A 22940-nucleotide genomic window follows, 5' to 3' on the forward strand; every position below is an offset into this window, starting at 1 on the left:
GGACGTAAAATTTCGCCACCAGGACGTAGAATTTCGCCACCAGGACGTCGATTTTCGCCACAACGTCAAATCCATTCATCTGGGCGCCAAATGTCTCCAACTGGACGCCAAAACTTGCAACATGGTGGTCAAAACCAACCCGGACGTAGATTTTCACCTCCTAGTCGTCCAGTTTCACCATCCGGTCGTCATTTTGCCCAATCTGACCGCCAAAATTTCCACCCTGGAAGTAAAATTTCGCTGTCAGGTAGAAGAAATTCGCCTCCGGCGCGTCAAATGGCGCCTACAGGTCGTCCAGTTTCGCCATCAGGTCGAAGGATGTCACCATCGGGACGAAGATTTTCCCCATCCGGTCGTCGAAATTCGCCACCGGGACGTCGAATTTCACCAGGACGCCAATTTTCTCCTTCAAGTCGAAGAATCTCACCACATGGGCAAAGAATATCCCCTTCGGGCCGTAGAATGTCACCCATGGGACGTAAACATTCACCTTCTGGAAGGAGAATTACACCTGAACGATCGTTTTTACCACCTGGACGTAGAGTTTCTCCAGGCCCAGGAGTTATACCTTCCGGTCGTAGGATTTCTCCAAGTGGACGAAGAATGTCTCCAGGGAACAGAACATTGCCAGAAAGGAGAGTTTCACCCGGACATAGGATCGCACCAATGAATAAAGGTACTCTAGGTAAAAATCATTTCTTAAATATTAATTTAATTTCCAATTTGGTATACATGCATTGTTTACCCTTGATCAGATGACAGACATATGCAACAGAGAATGTCACCCGGCAAGCCAGGAATGATGAGGAATATGTCACCTGGCAGACATAGTTCTCCCAACCGAAGGCCCCCATCTAGATCATTTGATAGGTGAGTATACAAGTCTTGGCTAACTCAACTAAAGTTCATCACCATTACAAAGTAATACTAATCACCTAAATTTACAATGTGTTCAAAGTCACCGGGAAATTTGTAGCTTGCCAGCTCCCATAGTTATAATGAGTTGATCAGTGAGTTGATTGTTGAGCTATAGCTCAACAGAAAAGTGCTATGTGATAGCTGATAAACACATTTCTATTATCTATAGTCTTGCAATTGATAATTTGACACATGTGAACAACAAAATAATTTTATGCTGATGAAATCGCACGGGAACAGCTATAAGTAATAATTGTACACACTTGTAAGAGTGTTGAAGAGAAGTCGAATTAAATCATTCTCTTCAGATGCAACCCCAATGATCACAGATTCACAGATGTGAGAGATATAAGTTTTAAATGTAAAAAAACATTTTGTCTATTGAAGCATATTATTTTTGACTTCAAGTGTTTTGTCAGCTACTGACCTGGTGCACCGATCCTATAGAATTAGGACGGATGAATGTTAAACGTTTTTTTTATTTGATAAAGGTACTCGCCGTCACGCAAGCCAATGGACAACATACGAACAGGTCCTAAAGAAGTGAGACCTGCATACGCCTCCATGACTCAGGTTAGTGTGTAGTGAAATTATTTTTCTCAGTAACTATCATTTAATTTTATTGATGTTTGTTTGTTCCTTTCGTTGAATTTTCAGCAGTGTTTATTTCAGAGTCGAAATATCTTTTATGTATGTGTATTGTGTATTCGATATGTTGATATAGGTTAGATTAATGGAAAATCATGTTGATCTGAAGTATTGGATGAAATGAAAAAAATGATGTTTTTGTACAATGTTTAATGTACTAATTACTGGACAATCAAAGTAAATAAAATACAGACTTGGTAATAGAAACATTTGCAAAAACAATGAGAGTTTGCATAAAAACTACAGAAATAAGCAACTATGAGAGAGAGCATAACAACCACGTTATAGAAATAAATATGTTGTTAGAAAATCTTAGAAAACCTGACAAATTTTCCTGATTGTGTATTTTATTTTGGGTACACTAACGTTAGTACAACATATACTGTGAAGTGTGAATAAAATATTATAAGACTTCAAACAGTGAACATCAATATTTCTGACAGGTTAGATGAAAAATTGAAACAGTTTTTTTTTTATTAATAAAATAAAGATTGTGAATAAAATCACTGGCAGATACTATGAATAGAAGAATAAACATGTAACTGTGGTGTAATAAATAAAGTCGAGTGTTAAGCCCAACATGTACAATCCGACTGACATTAATTCTACAATATTTACAGTGTATTAGAATCTAATATCATCACCTCCAGCCATACAAAATAATATGTGTTTCTGTTAAAGACAATTCCTACCAGTGTACCTAAAATATGTATAAAGAAATTGAGAACCTAGCCCTGTAAGTTGCAAAAAAAAATTGGAACATAAGTTTTTTAATTAAAAAAAAAAACGTTTTTGATGGGAGACACTAAAGATATAGTGGACTTGATAACCTCATTTAGAAAAACAAAAGCTTACAAATCAATGTTAACAGAATAATGAACAAATACAATAATATTTTCTTTTATTCTATCAAGTATAAGATCATTTGCGAAGAAAATGGTCAAGAAAATATATGATTAACAAAACAAAAGTCAGTATCGAGTGAAATCCTCCAAGTGTATGCTCAGAGGGATTGAAAATTTAGAGATTTTTATGATACAAGGGTCTATTATACTTTAAATTACAGAAAATAAGACATATAACTCCCTAAAAATAATTTATGTTTTGAATTAAATTTTTGTACTTTTTTCGGTCACCGGATATGAGACAACAAAAACAATTTAGAGTAAAATATCCAATGTGAATTTCAAAGCGAATTTTGTTCATTGAAGAATGGCGAAAGAAAAAGTCTTTTCCAGTCACAATAAATGGTGCAAGCAAAATAATATTCAACTTGGATTCACAATTTGTACCCAATAATTGAATTGTTGGGTAATATGATTGAATACTCGAAAATCATAGTATTACAAGTCGATACAACAGCATCAAAAAAAATCCTAAGATTTAAAGACATTCGACTACAGGAAACTTCTACCAAAGATTCTACCAAAACTTCTACCAAGTAAAATGTTATCAACCTTTTACAATGTTATCAACCTTTGTAACTCTCCAAATACAATGGAAAATTCTTTCCAAAGATCCATTTTCTTTTGGAAAAACGATGGGACACTTAATTATCTAAAGAAACTATGGTTTACTTTTTTCTCAAACTATCAACACAACATTAAAGGGAATACTACTAAAGCTAAAACCTATCAAGGATTTTTAAAATTGCACAATGCTGCTAAAATATGTGTAATGTGAAATTTTCATTGTATGGAAAATAAGTTATATTGAATATAACTACTTAAGCTGTACATGAATGATAGAAATTATAAGATTTAGAACAAAGGGCCACCTAAGGCCCGGTTTTTTAATGGACAAATAAGCAAAAGAATCGCGCTTATTCGGTTTTACATTAGATCATTTATTGGTGGAACGACCAGATAGCAATCTTTCATGGAAAAAAATAAACGAATTGAGTACCTCCTGCTTTTGGGAAGTCGGACAATAAAATGTTAAAACACACGCATGATTGTGACTATCAAGGGACTGCACTTTTATAGGCACACAAAGATAATAAACCGTGTATTATTGTGAAATTATAAAAATCGATTTTTTTTAATTGTCATTGGTCAATATAAGACGCTGTTAAAATGACATTATTAGTTCATAAATTTTCTGTCTGCCTTATGATTAGATCTATCAGAAAATATATGAAAAATGAAGTAGACGTCCGTTTCTAATGCGCCAATACATTGCAGTTCTGTTACAGCTGGCTGAAGTCAGTTTTCATATGGGGAGAAAAAAATGCTAGATAGTTATTCCGAGAATCAACTACTATTGAAAAACAGGAAAATTTTAAGATTAGAACAAACGGTTTTATACATTTAATCTATTTGTATTTATTTGAAAAATATTGTCCCGAAAGAATATAAAATATTATTTCACCACACTACAAATGCTAGGACATGGATAAATATTAAAATGAGCAGAAAATAAAATTACTTATAGCAGGTGGAGCCTTTGTATAATAGAAAAATTGACAAATATCTGTTAAGAGATCATTTAGTGCCATTCTCATCTATTTTGGAGGAAATGTGGTAAATGTACTAAAAGGAAATAAAACATATTTAGCGACACATAAAGTTAACTTTAATGCAATCAATATGCCAATGAAAAAAGTGTTATATGTTTATTATGTTCATTTATGTTTTATTATTTTCTAGAAATGTATTTTTGTGTTTGCAAGACTAATTTTAATTTCCAGGCACAAAGTCAACCTATGTACTCAGGTGGCTACACTCCCGAGAGCCGGGAAACTGAACAATATCCACCAGGTCATCGTAAAGGAGATCAACGTCCCAATTGGCAAGAAAGAGAAAAACCGTATCAGCCTCCAGTGAAGCCAGTTGAAGACAGGCGAGATTTACCTGGAGTGCCGAAGTATGAGGCGCGAAGGGGAGGGGACTATCCAAGGCCGGTATTAAGTCAGCCCGAAAGCAAGGCCACGTCACCGGGTCGAATGTCACGTTCTCCGAATCGAAGAGACCGCTCTCCTGTTAGGGATCGGTATAGGAGACATTCTCCGTCACCAAGATCTCCACGTCGCTCGTGGGCTTTGGAGAAACGTCGCAGTCCCAATGACATTGAGCCACCACCTCCACCCTCTTGGCCTGACCGTCAAGAAAACGTATACAAATCAAATCGTCAACACGATGAAGAGGACAAGAAACCTGTCTGGATAAAAATTGAAGCCCGTCAAAAACAAGAAGTGAAACCAACATTCTTCCACAAAGAAGATCGTCGTAGTTACGATCGTGATGACAAAAAATATTTTAGTAACCCGTCTCGTTCACAGTGGGACTCGCATCATCAACCTCAGCTAAGTGATGAGTTTCGTGATCGATCACCCCTTCGTCCGAGATCGTCTGATAAGTACTCACCCAATCAAAATGAATCGAAATCACCTCGCGAAGATTTTCCAATAAATCGTCGGAATGAATTTCAACAACAAAGTCCTCGATATCAAGAACCACGAGTAGAGCAATTTCAGAACAGAGAAAAGATCAAGGAAGATTTTGATGAATTTCGCCATAAAAGAGATGATTACCATCAGAGCTTCAATAGCAGAGAAGAAAATTTGTACTTGGGACAAGAAAATTTAGATAAAGAAATAGAAGATGTTTACAGTAGAGCCGCTGAACTTACAAGAAAAACTGATGAATATCAAAGAAAGAGAAACTCAAATATAAGATTTAATGTTCGTCAATATAGTCCTGAAGAGGTTGATTTTAAAAACGTTAAAGAGGAGTCTTTTAAGCAAGATTTTTACGAAGCTTCTCACTCTAAGTTTGATAAAACCCCAAGGCAGATGGGTGAAGTGGTTAGTGGTGATTTAGCCCCGGCAATTCAATATAAAAGAGATAAGGCAGTTGATGATCTATCGAGAAAAGTTTTAATGAAATTTGCTCAAAAATTCAAAGGGAAACTAAGACATGATGTCGAAGAACAACTCAAGATTTTAATAGAGGACATGATTTTTGAAATGTTTGGGGACAAAGACGTGTCATTTATAGAAATCGTCATAAAGTTCGAAGAAAAACACGGCATAAAGGGTATGGAGAAGATATTTGATAAAGTTATATCCAAGTTTCCGATCGAAATCAGGCTGTTGAAGCAGCAGCCTGCACCAGGTAAGCTATCCTCCATTGTGTTTTAAAAACAAACCTGAGTGGATTTTGTGAACAACTATGCTTGTGCATTTTTATCCTGCGCATGGACGTATGTAAAAGGAAATTTCTAAAGGTATTGAAGTACGTAAAAACGGAAATGTATCCGAATATATCGTTACTTAAGCTACAGTTATGAAGATAATCTCTTTTCTGATGATAAAATAGTTTTCAGTAACTATCGACCGTTACATTATGTATAGAATAACTAGTTACGAGTTAAAAATGTTTGAAATTTTCCTCAATGGTGTTTTGCAATACGCCATTAACATTCTTTTATCTTATCTCAGTTTCTTTCCAAGTTTACCGTGAACTTCCACTGCTGAAACTTCTGAACAATAACATTAAGTTTTGTACATGTTTTTCGGTACCCTTGATTACCTTTTTGCATTCCTACTTCTTATTTAGTCAACCATATACAAAAGTAGTATTAAGTTCGTATAGTTAAAAATTGATTTGTTATTGACATGTTTTCGGGGTTGATGTGTCAATTTCATTTGACATACATTTTATGAATAGTTTTATACTTATTAAAATACACGAAATCAGTCACGAAACAGGAGTAACTACTGTTTAGTAAGTACCATTGAGAGAATCTGACTTTATTTCGGTGTTTATCGATAACATTTAAATTCTAGCATTTGGTCCCTTAACATAGAGGAATATGACATTGAATATTTCAAAGTAAATTTCCTTTTTTTTTTAATTTCAACAGATAAACGATGATCAAAATGTTATTTACCATTACCATTGGGGCCACTTTTAATACGCGGAATGTGCTGTTTCAGACCTGTCGACAAGTCCTGTCACAATTTCAAGAAGTGGTTCTTCCCTCAGTATGAGAGGTAATATTTTTTACATACCCTCATCTATCATTAAGTCGATTAATATTTTTCTCTATGTATTTAATTTTCATTATTACAGATAATGAACTACCCGCGGAATCGAACAGTAAGTTTTTCGTTTACAAGATTATTTGTCACGTGGTAGGTTTTTGATTTGATTTTTTTATTGGCCCAGTTTCAGATTGGAATATAGATGGTGTAGTTTCGAAGGAAGAGTTTGATGAGCCGCCTGTGATGGCGCCTGTTGTACCGATGGTTCCAATGATGTTCCCTATGGTAATGGCACCTGTGGAACCAACGCCGAACATCCAAGAGGACTGGGCCCAAGAAGGGTATTGTCTGTATTTGTGTAAGGACAACTTTGAAGCTTTCAACGACAAGCAAGGGCAATATTTGAAAGACTTTATAGTGAAAAGTATAATAGAGGCTTCAGAAACGAGTAATGACAGTTGGACGCCAGATTTAACGTTGAGGGGTGTGCAGAAAGATACGCGATATGTGGTGTGGACCAGTGATGAATTGTCTAGGAATTGGTTGTTAAAGCTGGATTTTTCGAAATTCAGCTATTTTAATGTAATCATTTATACATCAGAGGATTATGTAGACGAGCGTGCCGCCATTTGGCTTCCGGGACATACGAAAACAAGAGGTATGCCACCATTGAAGAAACTTGTAATGCAGAATAGACATTTAAGCAATGTTAATATCCAAACGTGGAAATTAGTTCGGGAGATCGTCATCGAGAAGGGAACGAGGTTGTACGTTGATATGCCTCCGTCTTCGGCGCGGGCTTTGGAAAAGCATAAAATGACTTTAAGCTACGAACTTCAGAAAGTTCAAGTGTTCCTGAGAGCGGTAGCAATCGACACGGATGCATTTGATGCCGGCCTCGAAGAGATTTCATCAGCAGTTTCTACAAATCTATATCAAAAGAATGCCCCGATGCCAGCTATCGACTCTGAAGCTCCTCACGTAATTAAACTGTGTCTAGACAATACTCCAGTTAGCGTGTCCACCGCTCGCAAGATAAAAGAAGAATTGATATCGCAAATGTATAAATATATCAAAGACGGCGGTAAAAGTAGAATGGATTTTCTCAAATACGGATACTGTAAGCCAGGTTACTTTTGCGTTATTCCTGAAAATACTGAAACAGCAAAATGGGTGAAGACTCAACGTATGCGTAGATTCAATAACCACATGATTACGGTTTGCGAAGCGGAAAAGGTAAGCGTTAAATATATTACGATGACGTGTCTGTTGCCGTATGACCAGACCTTGACTCCGAAAAAGGTAGTTGAAAATTTCAAGATGTCCAATCGTGGTGTGAAAGGACTCAAGTTCAATTTGTGGAAGAATGGACGAGTTTTCACAACGAAAAATAATACAAAAACTCTTTATCGCGCTGACGTGGATCTTGAGTCTGTGGATACACTTATGAAATTAAACTTTTCTCTCGATTACTCAAAAGACAATCGCAAAAGTGAAACTGTTATAATGAAATATCATTATAAAGTTCCTAACCTTAAAGATATGATTAAAAGATTTAAAGAAGAAACGACAGATACCCTCCGCGTTACCAATATGGAGATATCGTCTGAAGATGAAGATATAATTTGTCTAGAGTAACAACATGTTTATCTTTTGTTAGAACTTAAAAATTACGTTAAATAATTGTAAGCCAAGTAAATTAAAGTTATTACTTAAAGCAATTGTGTATTTTTTATCAATACATGTGCACATTAGGGTACAGAATTTTTGTAATCGTTTTTACTTTATTAGTGAACTAGAAATGTTATTCGCAGCACCGCGTATGGTATTTATCATAGATTATCCATCGACAAAATGATTATCACAAATCGATCTCCCATTGTTTTGGTACCGAATACGAAAGATGCAATTAGAATGTACGGTTTTTAATTGCTAATTAACACAAGATCGGGTCGGAAGTTCAATTTTTCGTTTAATCAAAAATTGAAACGTTCGTCGACTGTTTTGAAATGTCTTTTTTTGACATGTCTTTATGAAAATTACAAAGATCCAGGTAACCGTTGGAGATTTTAGTGATTACTTTTTATATTCTATTAAAGAAAAAGGACATCATAAAGCACATGAATCGGTCATAATAAATTGTTTCAGTTACTTTAAAAAATAAGTCATCCTAGAAGATTTGAAAGAAAAGAGTAAGTAACATTCTACTAAATTCGTTTTCTACCTACATTAAAATATAATATTCAAGTGAATTACTCTAGATTACTTATAGTTACGATATACAAATTACTTCTGGGATCTTTGGGTCACTTTCCTTACAATAAATGGATGGTTGTTGTATAATTTTTTACAGTTGCAATTGTATTAGGACGAAGTCGAGAAAAACGTGAATAATTCACAGGATGTGCGTAACTGGATACTAAGAATGTATGGAATTTATATTAAAAAGGTATATTTCTTTTATATTTCATCCATTTTGTTTATTAAACGCTACTTTTACTTATTAGCATTTTTTTACAGATACCCACAAATTTCAGTGTCACAAGAATATTGAATTTGTGACAGTCACGAAACGCGTGCTGATTGACTGTAATCTCGGTTCACTTACAATTTATCTTCGGTAAGTATTTCTACGAGTAAATTTAAGTTATTTAATACTTCAAATTGTTTACTTTAGTTTAGCTATCGGAGTCTATTCTGAAGAGAATCGTGAAATTCTATCTAATTCCTTATCACCCTTTAACAGATCGCAACGGATTCCTAAAATTTAATGCAGCTAAAGTAGAAGAATAAGTTGTTTTTGTAATTCATAAGAGTCTTTTCCAGGGGTGGATATGAATTAGGAGGTAGGTGGTTCAACTTCGTGGTTAAAGTGTCCTGAATTCGTTTCTTTCCTTTTAGTATTTAAGAAAACCTGTATTCTACGTGTGGCTAACGTTCTACATTGAAGTTTAAATCAACGCTGCATGAACGGACAAAAAAAATCAAAAGCAGTTTATTTTTTGGCAGGTTGGAGAATGTAACGGAGATTTCTTGCTTCGTCGTGATTTGTTTTTATTTCGGTTGGTGATTTTTATTTACAATTTATTAATGCATAGATTGCATCTAATCATTACCTGAAATATTTATCGCTTGGGAGATTTAATACATTTCAGTAGAATAAGAATAGATAAGGATCCTTCTGTCTGATGCCAAGAACCCTAAATGTTGTACAAAACTTATTCTCCGTGAGCTTCGTGTAGCGCTGCAAGGTTCTGTAGTGTACGAAACGAATTTATGTTTCATTTTCAGCCACACAAGGGTGTCTCGAATATATTAATGTATTTCAGATTACTGAGACCTGGGCCTGATGTTAGAGAAAAAGTATCGCTGAATACAATTTTTAGACCACATTTAAAATTCCTATCGTCCATGTAATTAGTACTCAATGATTTACTTAATAGCTACTCTGTTTTTTAGTCTTTGGTAAATATATTATGTTGTTTTATAGTGACTACAGAGTTTCCTCAATCACAGGAATCAGAAAAATATTAGCGTAGAAAGTAAAAGGAGAGAATCAAGGGGATGTGGCCTTTTACGTTACATTTACTTAAATTGGCTGTCGTTTATTCCAGGAGCAAAAGTATTTAAACCAAGGTTTCGAGAAGGACCGATGAGAAATCCTATCGCGATGAAGAGGACTATGTCAATGTATAAGTGGGAAGCACCTAAACGCCCAATGTATGAGCCGGCTGTAACCAAGGCACCGACTAAAAAAGTCCTTCCAGTGAAGAAAAACGCTCCGATAAAAGATGTAAAAAAAGTGCTTCCAAACAATGATAGCGGAGCAAACATTGCAGGAAAGCCGGTGTTAAACAAAGAAATAAATAAAAAATCAACAGAAGCGAAGCTAGTAGAAAAAGAATCAGTTAATAAAGCACCGGAGCAGTCCGAGACAGAAGTTTCAAATATTCCTTCAACATCGAAGGAAGCAGGTAAAATTATCTAACTAAAAAAACTAAGTATCTTTATTAGAAACTAACTGTTCCCGTGCGGCTTCATCCGCATGAAACTATGAAAATTTTATTTTATTGTTAACATTTATCAAATTCTCAATTGCAAATGTCAAAATACCAATGACCTTACTATGGCAATCTTGCTTCTTGATGTTGGCTGCTCGTATCGTATCTTTCTCACATTAGGGTTTTTATGAAAATATTTACCCCCTAAGTTTAATAATATTAAAAAAAAGAATAATTCAAAAATATGCTGTAATTGCTGAGATCTTAGGCACCAAAGAAGTGTGTGTTTACGCTTTATTATAATAGTATAGATAGATTAAGGTAATTTTTTATTTCTTGTCCCTGTAGAAGAAGCGGTAGTTAAAGTACAGAAAGACAATGCCGAGGATAAACCTTCGCAAGAACATCAAGAGCTCAGTCCTCTGTTGTCTAGCGCGTTGAATTCTGAACTCGAAGATATTATGATTAAGGTAACATTAGTTTCTTTACGAATCAAAGAAAAATCTTTCTTAATTCGAAATAACGTTTAACGTATTTTGTACTAACTGTTGCTCCGACTTTATCCCCGTGAAATAAAAGAAATAATGAAAAAAGTAGCCTATTTTTTTGTGATATAACGTAATTTTAAATAGTAAAAGAATTTTTTAAATTGTCCAGTAATTTTTGAGTTCTTCAATACGAACAAAAATACAATTCTTTCCTATTTATATTTTTTTTTGTATTGACAGGTGTGGCAAGAACTCCCGGACGAGCCTTTAAGTTTGGCAGAAGAGCATGTCATTGAGAAGATTCGTAATGAGGCTGGAGATGATTTGAGAAACGTGAGTATAAACGAAAAGAAAGAGAAAGTAAAGTGAAGAACATAGAGACAACAAGAATAGGAGTTTTAAAGTTAATGAAGAGCTATCGTCCGCAAACTTCGTTAGCGAAAGTTTGGATCACCCGTTACGCCATTTTGACAGTGCGGAATAAAAAGTAGTCTATAATATGCCCGTCTATGTCAGCTACCCTGCAGTGAACGTCCGGTCAAAATCGTTCTCTCTTTTCCACATTAGGGTTTTTATCCAAAATATTTACCCCCTAAGTTTAATGGCGTGAAAATATATAGCCTAAAGCGTGACGTAAGTGTAGGGCTTTTTATTAAAAAAAAAAAAATTATTCAAAAATATGCTGTAATTGCTGACATATTAGGCAACAAAGAAGTGTGTGTTTACGCTTCATTATAATAGTATAGATTAGATATATAGATAGATAGATAGATAGATATTTCTGATTCTCAATTGTTTAACAAATAATAACTTCCTTTACAGCTTATTGGATTAAACATTACCAAGAGATTGTTGGATATTAACAGCAGTTTATATGCAAAGGTATTCAATTTAATACTTGTATCGAAGGCAATTACAAAATGTCTGTTCTGTAGGATAAAAGGTCTCGAATATGACTTAAATGGATATTTTTTCACAGTTAATCTTCAAAATGCGTCCTGAAAAAGGCGCTTTGGTGGACTTTATTAAGAAATACAATTTGAAAACATTCAAACGTATAAGCGATATTTCCCCGATTTTCGCTGCACAATTCAGCAATTACGAAGATTATGATCGCGCTTGTAATGATGGTGTTGTTTATTGTGGTAAGAAAATATCTTACGCAACAATATTGTAATATGGTTTCTATGTAACAACGCTGGAAAGCGTTATTACGAATTAGCTGTCGCCAGCATTCCGCGCAAAATGAAAAAATAGCAGCTTTTATGTCTTCCGGAATATATTCTATATGTATGCTTACATTTCATCTAGATCTGTTAAGAAGTTTAGCAGATACCGTGTTACTAACAGCCATCCATACATACAGACTTTCGCACTTATAGTATGCAATCTGCGTAAAGTTTTATACAAATAAAATATGTTTTTATCTTTCCACAGGTGATGTTAGAGTGAATGTGAAAGCATGCTACAATTTCAGAACATGTCCGCCGAATTTGAAAACCTCCTTCTCACAACACGATAAAAATACAACAAACAATGATAGTGGAGAAAATAGTAATATAATAGTAGCAAATAAGGCTTCTAAAGAAATAGTACTTGAAAAAGTACAAGAAAGCGATGAAATACAAGATAAAAGCAATGAGATACAAGATAAAAGCAATGAAATACAAAATAAAAGCAATGAGATACAAGATGAAAGCAATGAAATACAAGATAAAAGCAATGAAAATAACACATCTACTAATGTTTCTGATATAACTGAAGCTACTAACGATACAGAAAACGTCACAAATGTTGAAACCAAAATAGAAACGTCTGCTGGAATCGAAGTTGAAACTGAACCAACACAAGATAAGGAAGAACATGAAATTATTGACCAAGTTAATGAAGACGAAATGAATAATTTACAAACGGAAAATTCCGAAGTACAAGATACACAAACGAATGTTAACCAACAAAAAGATGTCGAAGTAAATACAGGACCAACAGAAGATAATGAAGGGAATGAAAATGTTGAAGTGAAAAATGACGAAAAAACATCAAAAGAAACAGTTAATGAACACTTAGCAATTGAAGACAAAGATGTTCTTTCGATAATTTCTGAAGGGATCGTTTTAGACGAGTGTGGTAGCTCAGATATAGAATGATTTCATTAAAAACTCTTGTAATATTTGTTTTACTGTAAACATTGTATTATCAATGGTGGATCCAGGGGGGTGGGGTGTCAAGAGCTTGACAAAATGTATTTACATATTTTGTCAAGCTTTTGACTTGACCACGACTATGACTATGATGACTATGTGAACCCCTGGCGCCAAAGCTGGATCCGCCCTTGTGTATTATACACATGCTTGAATACAATTTGGTTAATGTAAATGTCTATAATTCTATCCCTCTTACATAGCTACACAAATTGTTTGTAGAACATATAGTTAAAATATATTCACATCTATTGATGGGTATATCTATTAAAGGGTAGTAATAAAAATGTAAAAAAAAGCGCTTTAGTATTTATTGTTTAAAATATTTGACATATTGTAATTTATTTTGGTGTTTCTGTTGAGTCGCCAATTTCATCATCGACCTGGAAATAAAAGGAGAAATATTGAATTTGGATAAAACAATTTGTTTTGTTTACTTTTACCAACAGACTACAATATAAATAACTAAAATACACGATAGAAAAATGTTTAAATTTATGCATTATCAATATGCTTTTGCATTATTGTTTACTTGAATTATCCGTTGTATCATTGTTTTTGTGCTTCGCGCAACAGTTCAGAAGCTCGTTTTTTCTTAGGTGCAGCTTCCTCCAATCTTTTTCTCTCTTCTTCAAAAACGTCTGCTATTTCGTAAACGTGTTTTGGTGCAACCTGGGATTTTATTGGGAATTAGGATATGTTGGAATAAGGTTGGGTACGCGGAGGTGTAGAAAAACTATAAAAAATCTACATGAATTTTTAGGGAAATATATAGTTTGTTGCCCAGTTCATTTGATAAAATTATAATTTCCTTAAACTTATAGCTTGATTTTATTGACATTAGTCTATAACGTTTGGAAATTGCTACAATGTTGGCAATATTTTTTTTATCTGCGCTTTCATAATTTCTTTTTTCTCTGGAGTTGTCTGGTTGTCTGGTGTTTGTCCGCCATTTTGTTTTTGGTTGAAGTCACCGGACGCTGATGCAGTTTAACAATATTTAAAAGGTTGATTTTAATTTTACGACCCACTTTTGTTTTAAACTAAATATTTCAAGACAATTGTTGGTATCCATATTTTATAACTTACCGGTGTCCGGTGTTAAACAAAGAAACATGAATCGTAATAGTATGATGCGTGGACGTGGTCGTGGTCGCGGTGGAGCCATCAATCCCTTTGTACCAGGTCATACGCGTGTAAGTATTTTATTTATTTTAATATGTGTTTGTTACTTTTTTGTATTTTTGCTTAGTTGGTTAGTGGAAGATTCGACCTGTAATCTCGTTTTGTATTTTTACAAGTCAAAATTGAATTTGAATCTTAGATAGACTTGTAGACTGATGCTTAGCTTAGTTATTTATTTTATACCCATGTAGCAGTTACGATAATGGTTTAGTTTTAGCTTAAATTGTATTGCAAATGATCTTTCAAGAAGACACTTCTAGGTACTGATTGTTTGTCTATTATTAGAGTAATCCAGCTATTCATTGTTTCATGATTCAATCAAAGACGTATCTATCATGTTAGCATCTAACTGTAATTAACATAAGTTATTATTGACTGATGGCTGAATAATATTGTATTAGTATCAAATTGGTTTTAGAATTTGGAGACTGAGATGGAAATATTGCAGAGAAAACAAGATGCTTTGCAATATGAACAGCAGAGGCTTGCTAATGAACGACTCAACATTAGGAAGGTAATGAAGGACTTACTAAAGTTATAACCACTCTTTTATTTACTACTCCTTTACATAGATAGTTCTTGGAGGTGAGGAAGTTTATCATTTATTGCTGGTAAATGTATAATTTTCAGGATTTAGTGGTGTTAACATAGTGTGAAGCACCTCCTACCGATTTTTCCTGTATTAAGTCATAATATATCCATAAGAATTGCGCATTCTCTACAGAATCGGCTTATTATGTTAGTGTCCCGTAAATAATGTTTGTGTATGTAAAATCTTTAGTTGCATTAATATGAGATGTTTGTTAAATTTCTCATAATATGCAAAATGTAACACTGCAAAGTTTGTGTTACTTGTTAGACACTTAACTATACTTGTACTGGACCAACATGAAATCAGAAACAAGTTGGTGTAATCAATTGAAATTTCAGATTTACAATCTTTGTAAGTCACCTAAATTTCAATTATACCAACCATATATGTAATTTGTCAACATTTCTTACAATTTTCAGAGGCCGTTTGAAAGTGATCAACCCTCCCGGAGTTTACCATATTACCAAACCAAAAGCAGCGTTCAAAACTTTGCCCATCTTTATGATGGTGGTTCTGAGCGTAGCTATGGCGGTACACAACCGAAAAGACGTCCCCCAATCAATGTGTGGGATGAGGATAGGTTCATTGTCAACCAAAGCTCTGTTCCTCAGCACCATGGATCTTATGTCCCTCCGATTCCTCAAATCAGAGCTCAGCCGATGCCTCTCATGGGTGTCGTGCCCAACCCAGTAGTTCGCCAAATGGTAGATATGGCCCCCAAGAGGGTCAGATCTAAGTTTTACAGTACACAACTTAACTCTGCTCCCGCACAAGTGAAGAAAACGCCAATTCCAAAACCTGTGCATTTTCCAATTTTACGCGCCACTGAAGAACCTAGTAAACAACAGTGTGGTCGGTTAGGGTTAGCTTTGGGCTTCATTGTAAAGAAAATGAAGAACGAATATTGTGTTGATGAAGAAACTACCGCGTTTTTCAATACTAAACATATGCAACGCTATATAAGGAAAACAATTCGTGAACGGCTGATGTCTCTAATGCTCAACAGAGCGGTAGGAAAGCCTGACGATATAGTGGCTGCATATCGCGAGGCATACCCTCTACATACTGACAAGCATATTTTGGATAATGCCAATGTCACTGCAGGTACAGGTGTTTTGCTTAATTACATCTTTTTTAAGGATGATGAAAAAATTTCGTGATTTTTTCACGGTTAATTATATTTTTTTTAATTCAATGTATGTACAATGAATTATATATCACTAAATGAATACGCCGTGAGGTGTATTAAATATCAATATTAAAATGAAGATTATCGAAGATTCAAATTCAACACAAGTCCTTATACACATTTCACCTTCCTGATTATTTACTTTTTATATTTATTTACTATGCCCCAAAATTATAATTTTTTATATACCTTTCTTTCAATACTCTTTATCCGAATATCATGTAAAACATTATTTGTTCTTACCCTATAGTTACTGGCGTCTTAGCCAATTTGGTGTGGAAAAAACTAAAAGATGCGCTAATACAGATTCAACTTTCTCTGTTCTTCATCCATATCTGTTCAGCCATTCTGAACTTACATGGTTATTATACATCCATCCAAAGTTTTGCATTCATATTAGTAAGATTTGTCTTTTCAACAAATCTCACATAACTCAACTAAGCTCATTGGTCAAAAAATGCTTTTGTGTTTTGTATCAAAACATGGTTTGGTAGAAATAATTCATGAAGTTTATTCAATAATTTCTTTGATCTAAAAAATACATATGCAATAGTACATAATTATTGTCTTATGTGTAGCAAACTTCTGTTTACCACTATACTACAAAAAAATTACTTAGGCCAATTTGGTCTGTCTATTTTCCATGAATTGAAGATGGCAAGTTACACACTTTGTTGGTCTGTTTCTTCACTTTATATATAAAACTTCTTTCATTCTTTTATGAAGATTATATCAGGGTTACCAATACATTACTTGTGTCTCTCAACATGTCTATTGCTATAGTTTGTGTTTTCTCAGGCAGAGATATTTGTATTAAAGAAAAAGTGTCTGTCATTGACTTATTAATAGTCAAAACTCTTAACATCTCATTTGTCCCGCAATAGATTTGACATTTTACCCTTCATTTCCGTTTTGCAGTGGATTGCAAAAAAAATTACTTGCTGAATTATCTTTGAATGTATTTTGAGAGAAACCACATAGCTATCGCTACCTCAGTCTGTTTTGTGATGTTTATTGCGTATTATTTAAAACTACCTACACTTTCGTTTAAATACCTAAATTGCGCCGGAATCTATATTTTTGACCGACTTCCCAAAAGAAGGAGGTACTCAATTCGTCTGTATGTTTTATTATATTGTCTGATTGATTAAGCTTTTGAAAGCATTCTTTTTTACTGAAGAACATTAAAATTGTATCATTGAATTAAATTTAAATATTAGTAAATACTCAATACGGTTTATTAAAGGTAAAGAGATTTAGGAAAACTAAGATGTATTAATTTTTGAGGCTAATAAACAATATTAACGAATTTTTATTTTTTAGATTTCGACAGTTATTTGACATCAAATATTACCAAAATCATGTCAGATAAATTGGATGAGTTATTGGATAAGGTAAACATTAGCAATATATATTTTATTTATTTTAAAAAATCTTTGTTTTATTCATAAATATCATATCTAATTGATTGTTTATTTTTTTTTAGATGAAACAATTGTGTGAGGGAAAAGATGTTGAAGTTAGAAAATTAATACAGCCACTAATCAATGCCTCTGGTGATGAAAAAACGGAAACAAATAGAGATGTTAAATTAACACAAGAATTTATGAATTCATTGACAACTGTATTGATTGAAGAAAATTTACCTCAAGTTCTGCCTAAATTTACTCAGGTAAAATATAACTTAAATACAGTTGTGTTGAATACAAGTCAGAAATTATAACAAACCTTTAGGCTGTACAAAATCGCTTTAGAAATAGACTTGTTTCTATTATATGTGTAAAGATATCTCATTTCTATTGAATTTGGTTAAAACTTGGACTGCGGGGAATACTTGTGCAGAATTACATGTGCAGGGGGATCATCGAAATAACGATGGGGTCCACTAATCATTAATACAAGAAGTGCAGCGGGTGTTGTTTTAGTTAATCTCGGGGATATTTCGTTCACCTGATATATCACAGTGAATCGAAAGCTACTGTATTATTTACAGCGAATGTTCTAAATATGTATTTTTATGTGACCCGCGCTCCAGCGACAGGCTGCGAATACGTAAAAAAACGTACCCCGCATGCCAAGTGTTAATATTTTTAATTTTGGTCCAAATTCGAAATTAAACAGTGGAACTTCAAGTCTATATATTGCATTGTGAGATAAAGTTAAGTGATATTGTAAAATAGTTATGAGAAAAAAGTTTTCAGTATTATTTTGTTATATTCAGTTTTTGTATTTGAACCATATCTAGAAATTATACCAGAAATGGTGCTTTTTATGACAGCAGCTTTATTTTTAACCTTTTTCCTTCATCTTGCAGAAAATTATAAACATGTTAGATCTTGAATCTGAAATCACTACTTTCATAACTAAAAATATGACAGGAAGGAGAATGCTGAGGAGATTTGATAGGAAAAATCCAGACAATCTTAGTAAGGCTCAAAATGTTGACAAAAATAATAAAGAGCCTGTAGTAGAAAATAATAAGGACATACAAGAAACCTCTATTAAGATTGAAAATCTTGATACAAATGAGGAAGAGGCTATAGTAGAGAATGAAAACAATGATAATACACAAATTGAAACCTCTAATGAAGTAACTGGAGATAATCTTGACCAAACAATTGAAGAGTCAAAACCATTGGAATCTGCACAGAAAGAAGATTCAGCACAACTGGCAACCCCTAAACCTCAACAATACTTTGTTAAGGTATGTTCGACAATTACATATATTAATTTCCTTTTTAAAGGTCCAATTTTAATATTTAGGGTAATCATTAAGGTTCATTGTTCTACTAAAATAGTTTGAAACAATATGTATACAATATTTAGTTAAATTTGATTAAATATGGTTATATTCTAAAGCAAGATTTTCTTATGTTATGGTTTTATCTAGTTATTTATTTATAATTATAATTGTTATTTTTGTATGTATTGAATTAACACTAAGTTAAACATTGGAACCTCTCGCGTCGTCGAGCATCGGTGGCTCAGGGGTTTAAGCACTTGATTTGTAATCTACAGGTCTTGGGTTCGAATCCCGCCCTGTATCAATGTGATTTTCGATTTTTGGAATTCTCATATGTACAAAATTTATCCAACGTTCTCGCGGCGAGGAAAAACATCGTGATGACTGCACATATCGGCGAAGAAATGCAAAGATATGTGTAAACTCATCCAACCCGTACTGTGCCAGCGTGGTTGACTATGGCCTAATCACCTTTAGTAACTTTAGGGTAGGCTCCAATCCCCTCGGTGGGGAATAGTGAGCTGGTTATGATGATTAAACATGGGCAAAAGTTTTTTCACTATAAGAAAGTTTCATTATTACTAAGTAACTACGTCAAAGTTGCTAGTAAACAATAATTTAATTATTACAGGTACTTGGTCAACCTTCTCTCCCTAACAGAGCTGATGCATATAAATTTTTCACATCACTCAATGCGGTGACAATTAAGAAGCATAAAGTGATTCAAAATCTACTAGTTGTTGGATTTAATAATGAACAAGACTATGAAAGGGCGGTTGCTGCCAGCGATACTGTTGTTGGTATGTATTTTTACAATGTTCAATAAATAACGCACTACCACGTAAAAAAGGACAACCAAGAGCTGAGATATGCAGTAACAAAAAAGATGAATTGTAAAACTGCTTTTTTTCTTACACAAAAGAATAAGAAAACTGTTAAAAAAACGCATTTGAAGTAACTGACTGACTATTTAGAATAATAGCAGCATCTTCATATAGGAAATATCATGTAATCACCAAATTTCATTATATGTTTACTTGTGTCAAATTGTAAACGACGCTTACGACGTGCGGTTTTTAAGATTTCTTTCAGTGTTGGGCGATTAAATTAGTCTTCTTTGTTTGTACCTTTTACTTTTTTCAACTATTCTTTTTGTTTAGATTTATCGCTATATTTGTCTGTTTTTATTAAAATAAGTACTCTGTGCATAAAATTTCAATTACAATTTGTACATTTTGCAGGGAATTGCAAACTTATTATCAAGACAAACGACAAGCAAGCTCTCAGCACTACAACAACTCCCATTAAGGAAAAAACAGAAGATGAGAAACCCGAAGTTATGCTGAGCCCAGATCTTGAAAATCAAATAACTGATCTTCTTACTACAATTAAAAAAGAACAAAACGATATTCCTGAAAATAAACAACCCTCTGATACTGAACAAGCTGATAGTAAAAACATTGATGCAGTAGTGAAAGAGGAAGATTCAACTGAAATAAAAAGTGACACAGTTGAAGAAACTAGATATTCTCCCACCAAGGAGCTTGCTGATGCTAAAAACTTAGATACAATACAAGAAGTTGATGAAAGTAACACTGAATCAGAAACAAATGTTGCCAATGTGATAAATGTCACTGGTAAAGATACACCAATGAAAAGACGACAAAGTGTTGCCACACCAAGAACGATCCGCACCAGGAGATCAAGTAAACTGGATCAACTAAACAATTGAATTAGAATGATTGGTTTTTGAATAATTAATTTTTTAATTCCATTAAATTAGTTGCTTTATATTTTACTTGCTTGTGTTAGGTATAGAGCGGGAAATTACAAATGTATTATTTTTTCCTTTACAACACTTATTGACTATGAAATTATACTATTTTAAAGTACAACTTTTTTCTTCTAATTGAAACACCAACTAAATACAAAAGAATATTTTCCTTTGTATAGTCAATATCTGAGTTATTTTATGTACAAATCCTTCGAAACATGTGTAAAAAAATATATTTGTACATACCATCAATTGGTTGATATAATATTCGTAAGTGATGTTGTTTGTTACGGGGTCCAGAGCTGTTTGCATCATTTCATCGAATTCCTCCTAAAATATAGTGAACATGTTTTTCAAATATCCAGCTTTCAAGGACCAAATCGTTTGTGGAACAAAATACTTTTGTATGGCACCCAAGGAAATACAATCATATATTGAATTATACAAATAAATGTATAAAACATACCTGTGAGAAAGGTTCTCCTTCCTCTAACATCAACTGAGTAAATCTGTCTTTAGTAAGGTAACCACGGCTGTCTTTATCAAAGTATCGAAACGCGGCAAGTAATATTTCTGCGCTTGCAGGATAAAATCTAAAAGGAGAAGCAATCGTTAAGCACGCAGGGAAAAAAATAATAAAATTATCTAATTAAATATTTTTTGCGTGTAAATGAAAAGGTTGTTTACTCTTTGCCATTTTAACAATTTGATTATCTGTGAAACGGCGCGAAATATCGAATGACCGCCAATTTTACTGCTGTATTAAGTAGGTACTTGTTATATCGCTTTTCTATTATGTTTTTACCGGTTGTATATCTCGATTGCAATCAATACACGTAAAACCGTTTTAGTTACGGCACGAACAGGAGGTGTACAAATTTAATTAATGTTCATTTAAATGAACTTTTAAAAGAAGTTGTGAATTCTTTATAAAATTTACTCTGGGTAAGCCATGTTGCTGCAATTGATTTTAATTGTAGGTAATTTTAATCCATATTAAAACTTTAAAATAATAAATAAGAGGCGACTAATAATCTTCATTATCATTAGTTATCCCGATAATTTATCGTGCATTATATCGGTAGTAATGCTATTATATAGTAAAGTATGCAATGAAGTAAACACTGAAAATGACACATTATTCACCTATGTTCTATTAACGCCTTGCACATGTAAGGCAAAAAGTTAATAAGGGGTACGTTCCCTGTCGCTTCTTTGTTTTCAGTCGCCAAAATTACTTCTTGCACTTCAGCCTCCGTTGGACAGCAACCTTAAACATTTTAATGTAGTTTTTACCAGTATATGGTTAAAATAAATTAACTGTGTGTATTTTTTGCAATTCTATATTACAAAGTAAGTAAATGTCTTCGAAGCATAGATAATACTCAAAATTACATTTGAAGCCATTCATTACAAGACAAATTAACGAAACCAAGTAAGTAGTTAATACAATTAAGTAAACTTAACAACAAAGTTTGTAATCTAAAGAATTCGTTAATTAATCTAAGTGTCTCTTTGTAAAATATTATTTAACTACATTTACCTAAAGAGCGCAGTATCGTCCCAATTTCTCTAACATCCACAACTTGTTTTCCTGAATGATCAAATACTTCGAAAGCTTCCATAATTTTCTTTTCCAATTCATTGTTTGCTTGGACTGAAATAGAAAGATAAATAAATCGCATAGTCAAAGTAACTCAAGTTCTATTATTTAAATCATACTTTTTGGTTCTTCTTTTCGCGCCATTATATACAGTCTATAAAAATTTAAAAACAAATTGCCGTGTAAAAAACTATCCTTGAATTTCTCATAATAAACTGTTTCGTTTGTTGCTTAGTAACTTGCAAACCAAAATGTTTTTCCCTTCCTGGCGACAAAATTTTCATAGTCGTCGGGATATAATAACGTAAATAAATAATTATTATAATCATTAATAAAATCAATCCTCCATTTTAATCAAAAAAAGGAATTTCTTACCTTGGCAACAAAATATTTGCCGCCAGTTTTACTTGAACTTGATTGGATAACGTGTTACTTTAAGTTTATTCGTTTCATAGAACATTGTTTTTGAAAATAACTTTTCTATCCAATCGCGTGATACCTTATATTTATAATAATAGAAAATTAACTGTAAATAATTAATGCAAACATTTTTGACCAGAGACATAGTTAATTTAAATAAGATAAAAACAAAAATCGATTTGTGAATCTTT

At 33.4% G+C, this 22940-nt stretch overlaps 4 protein-coding genes across 9 annotated transcripts; 3 read left to right on the forward strand and 1 right to left on the reverse strand.

Moving 5' to 3' along the window:
* Positions 1 to 6: 6 nt before the first annotated feature.
* LOC106108831 lies at positions 7 to 13418 on the forward strand. Of its 4 annotated transcripts, none has more exons than XM_013290111.1 (12): positions 7 to 685; positions 756 to 870; positions 1410 to 1491; positions 4256 to 5681; positions 6506 to 6562; positions 6642 to 6668; positions 10168 to 10527; positions 10903 to 11024; positions 11283 to 11375; positions 11865 to 11924; positions 12022 to 12187; positions 12480 to 13418. In XM_013290111.1, exons 1-12 carry the CDS (start codon positions 91 to 93, stop codon positions 13187 to 13189), a joined length of 3813 nt encoding a protein of 1270 aa, XP_013145565.1. In that variant the 5' UTR covers positions 7 to 90; the 3' UTR covers positions 13190 to 13418. The 4 variants fall into 4 exon arrangements, with proteins under 4 accessions (XP_013145565.1, XP_013145566.1, XP_013145567.1 ...); XM_013290112.1 differs by having other exon boundaries at positions 7 to 676; XM_013290113.1 differs by lacking the exon at positions 6642 to 6668.
* LOC106108833 lies at positions 6675 to 8274 on the forward strand. The gene has a single exon (XM_013290116.1). The coding sequence runs from the start codon at positions 6797 to 6799 to the stop codon at positions 8189 to 8191; it is 1395 nt and encodes a 464-aa protein (XP_013145570.1). The 5' UTR covers positions 6675 to 6796; the 3' UTR covers positions 8192 to 8274.
* Positions 13419 to 13522: 104 nt separating the features above from the next.
* Positions 13523 to 22778, reverse strand: LOC106108834 (EF-hand calcium-binding domain-containing protein 2). Of its 3 annotated transcripts, none has more exons than XM_013290118.1 (7): positions 22705 to 22778; positions 22270 to 22383; positions 21873 to 21996; positions 21193 to 21319; positions 20973 to 21056; positions 13776 to 13915; positions 13523 to 13626 (listed from the first exon to the last, which is right to left on the reverse strand). In XM_013290118.1, exons 2-6 carry the CDS (start codon positions 22349 to 22351, stop codon positions 13793 to 13795), a joined length of 540 nt encoding a protein of 179 aa, XP_013145572.1. In that variant the 5' UTR covers positions 22352 to 22383; positions 22705 to 22778; the 3' UTR covers positions 13523 to 13626; positions 13776 to 13792. The 3 variants fall into 3 exon arrangements, with proteins under 3 accessions (XP_013145572.1, XP_013145571.1, XP_013145575.1); XM_013290117.1 differs by lacking the exon at positions 22705 to 22778 and adding an exon at positions 22449 to 22593; XM_013290121.1 differs by lacking the exons at positions 13776 to 13915; positions 22705 to 22778 and adding an exon at positions 22449 to 22597.
* Positions 14172 to 20847, forward strand: LOC106108832. The gene is made up of 8 exons (XM_013290115.1): positions 14172 to 14439; positions 14847 to 14942; positions 15440 to 16124; positions 17533 to 17603; positions 17696 to 17881; positions 18524 to 18913; positions 19584 to 19752; positions 20194 to 20847. The coding sequence occupies exons 1-8, from the start codon at positions 14359 to 14361 to the stop codon at positions 20682 to 20684; spliced, it is 2169 nt and encodes a 722-aa protein (XP_013145569.1). The 5' UTR covers positions 14172 to 14358; the 3' UTR covers positions 20685 to 20847.
* Positions 22779 to 22940: the final 162 nt, after the last annotated feature.

The sequence above is a fragment of the Papilio polytes genome, unplaced genomic scaffold (genome assembly GCF_000836215.1).
Source record: "Papilio polytes unplaced genomic scaffold, Ppol_1.0 DF821400.1, whole genome shotgun sequence".
In the NCBI taxonomy this organism is placed as follows: Eukaryota; Metazoa; Arthropoda; class Insecta; order Lepidoptera; family Papilionidae; genus Papilio; species Papilio polytes.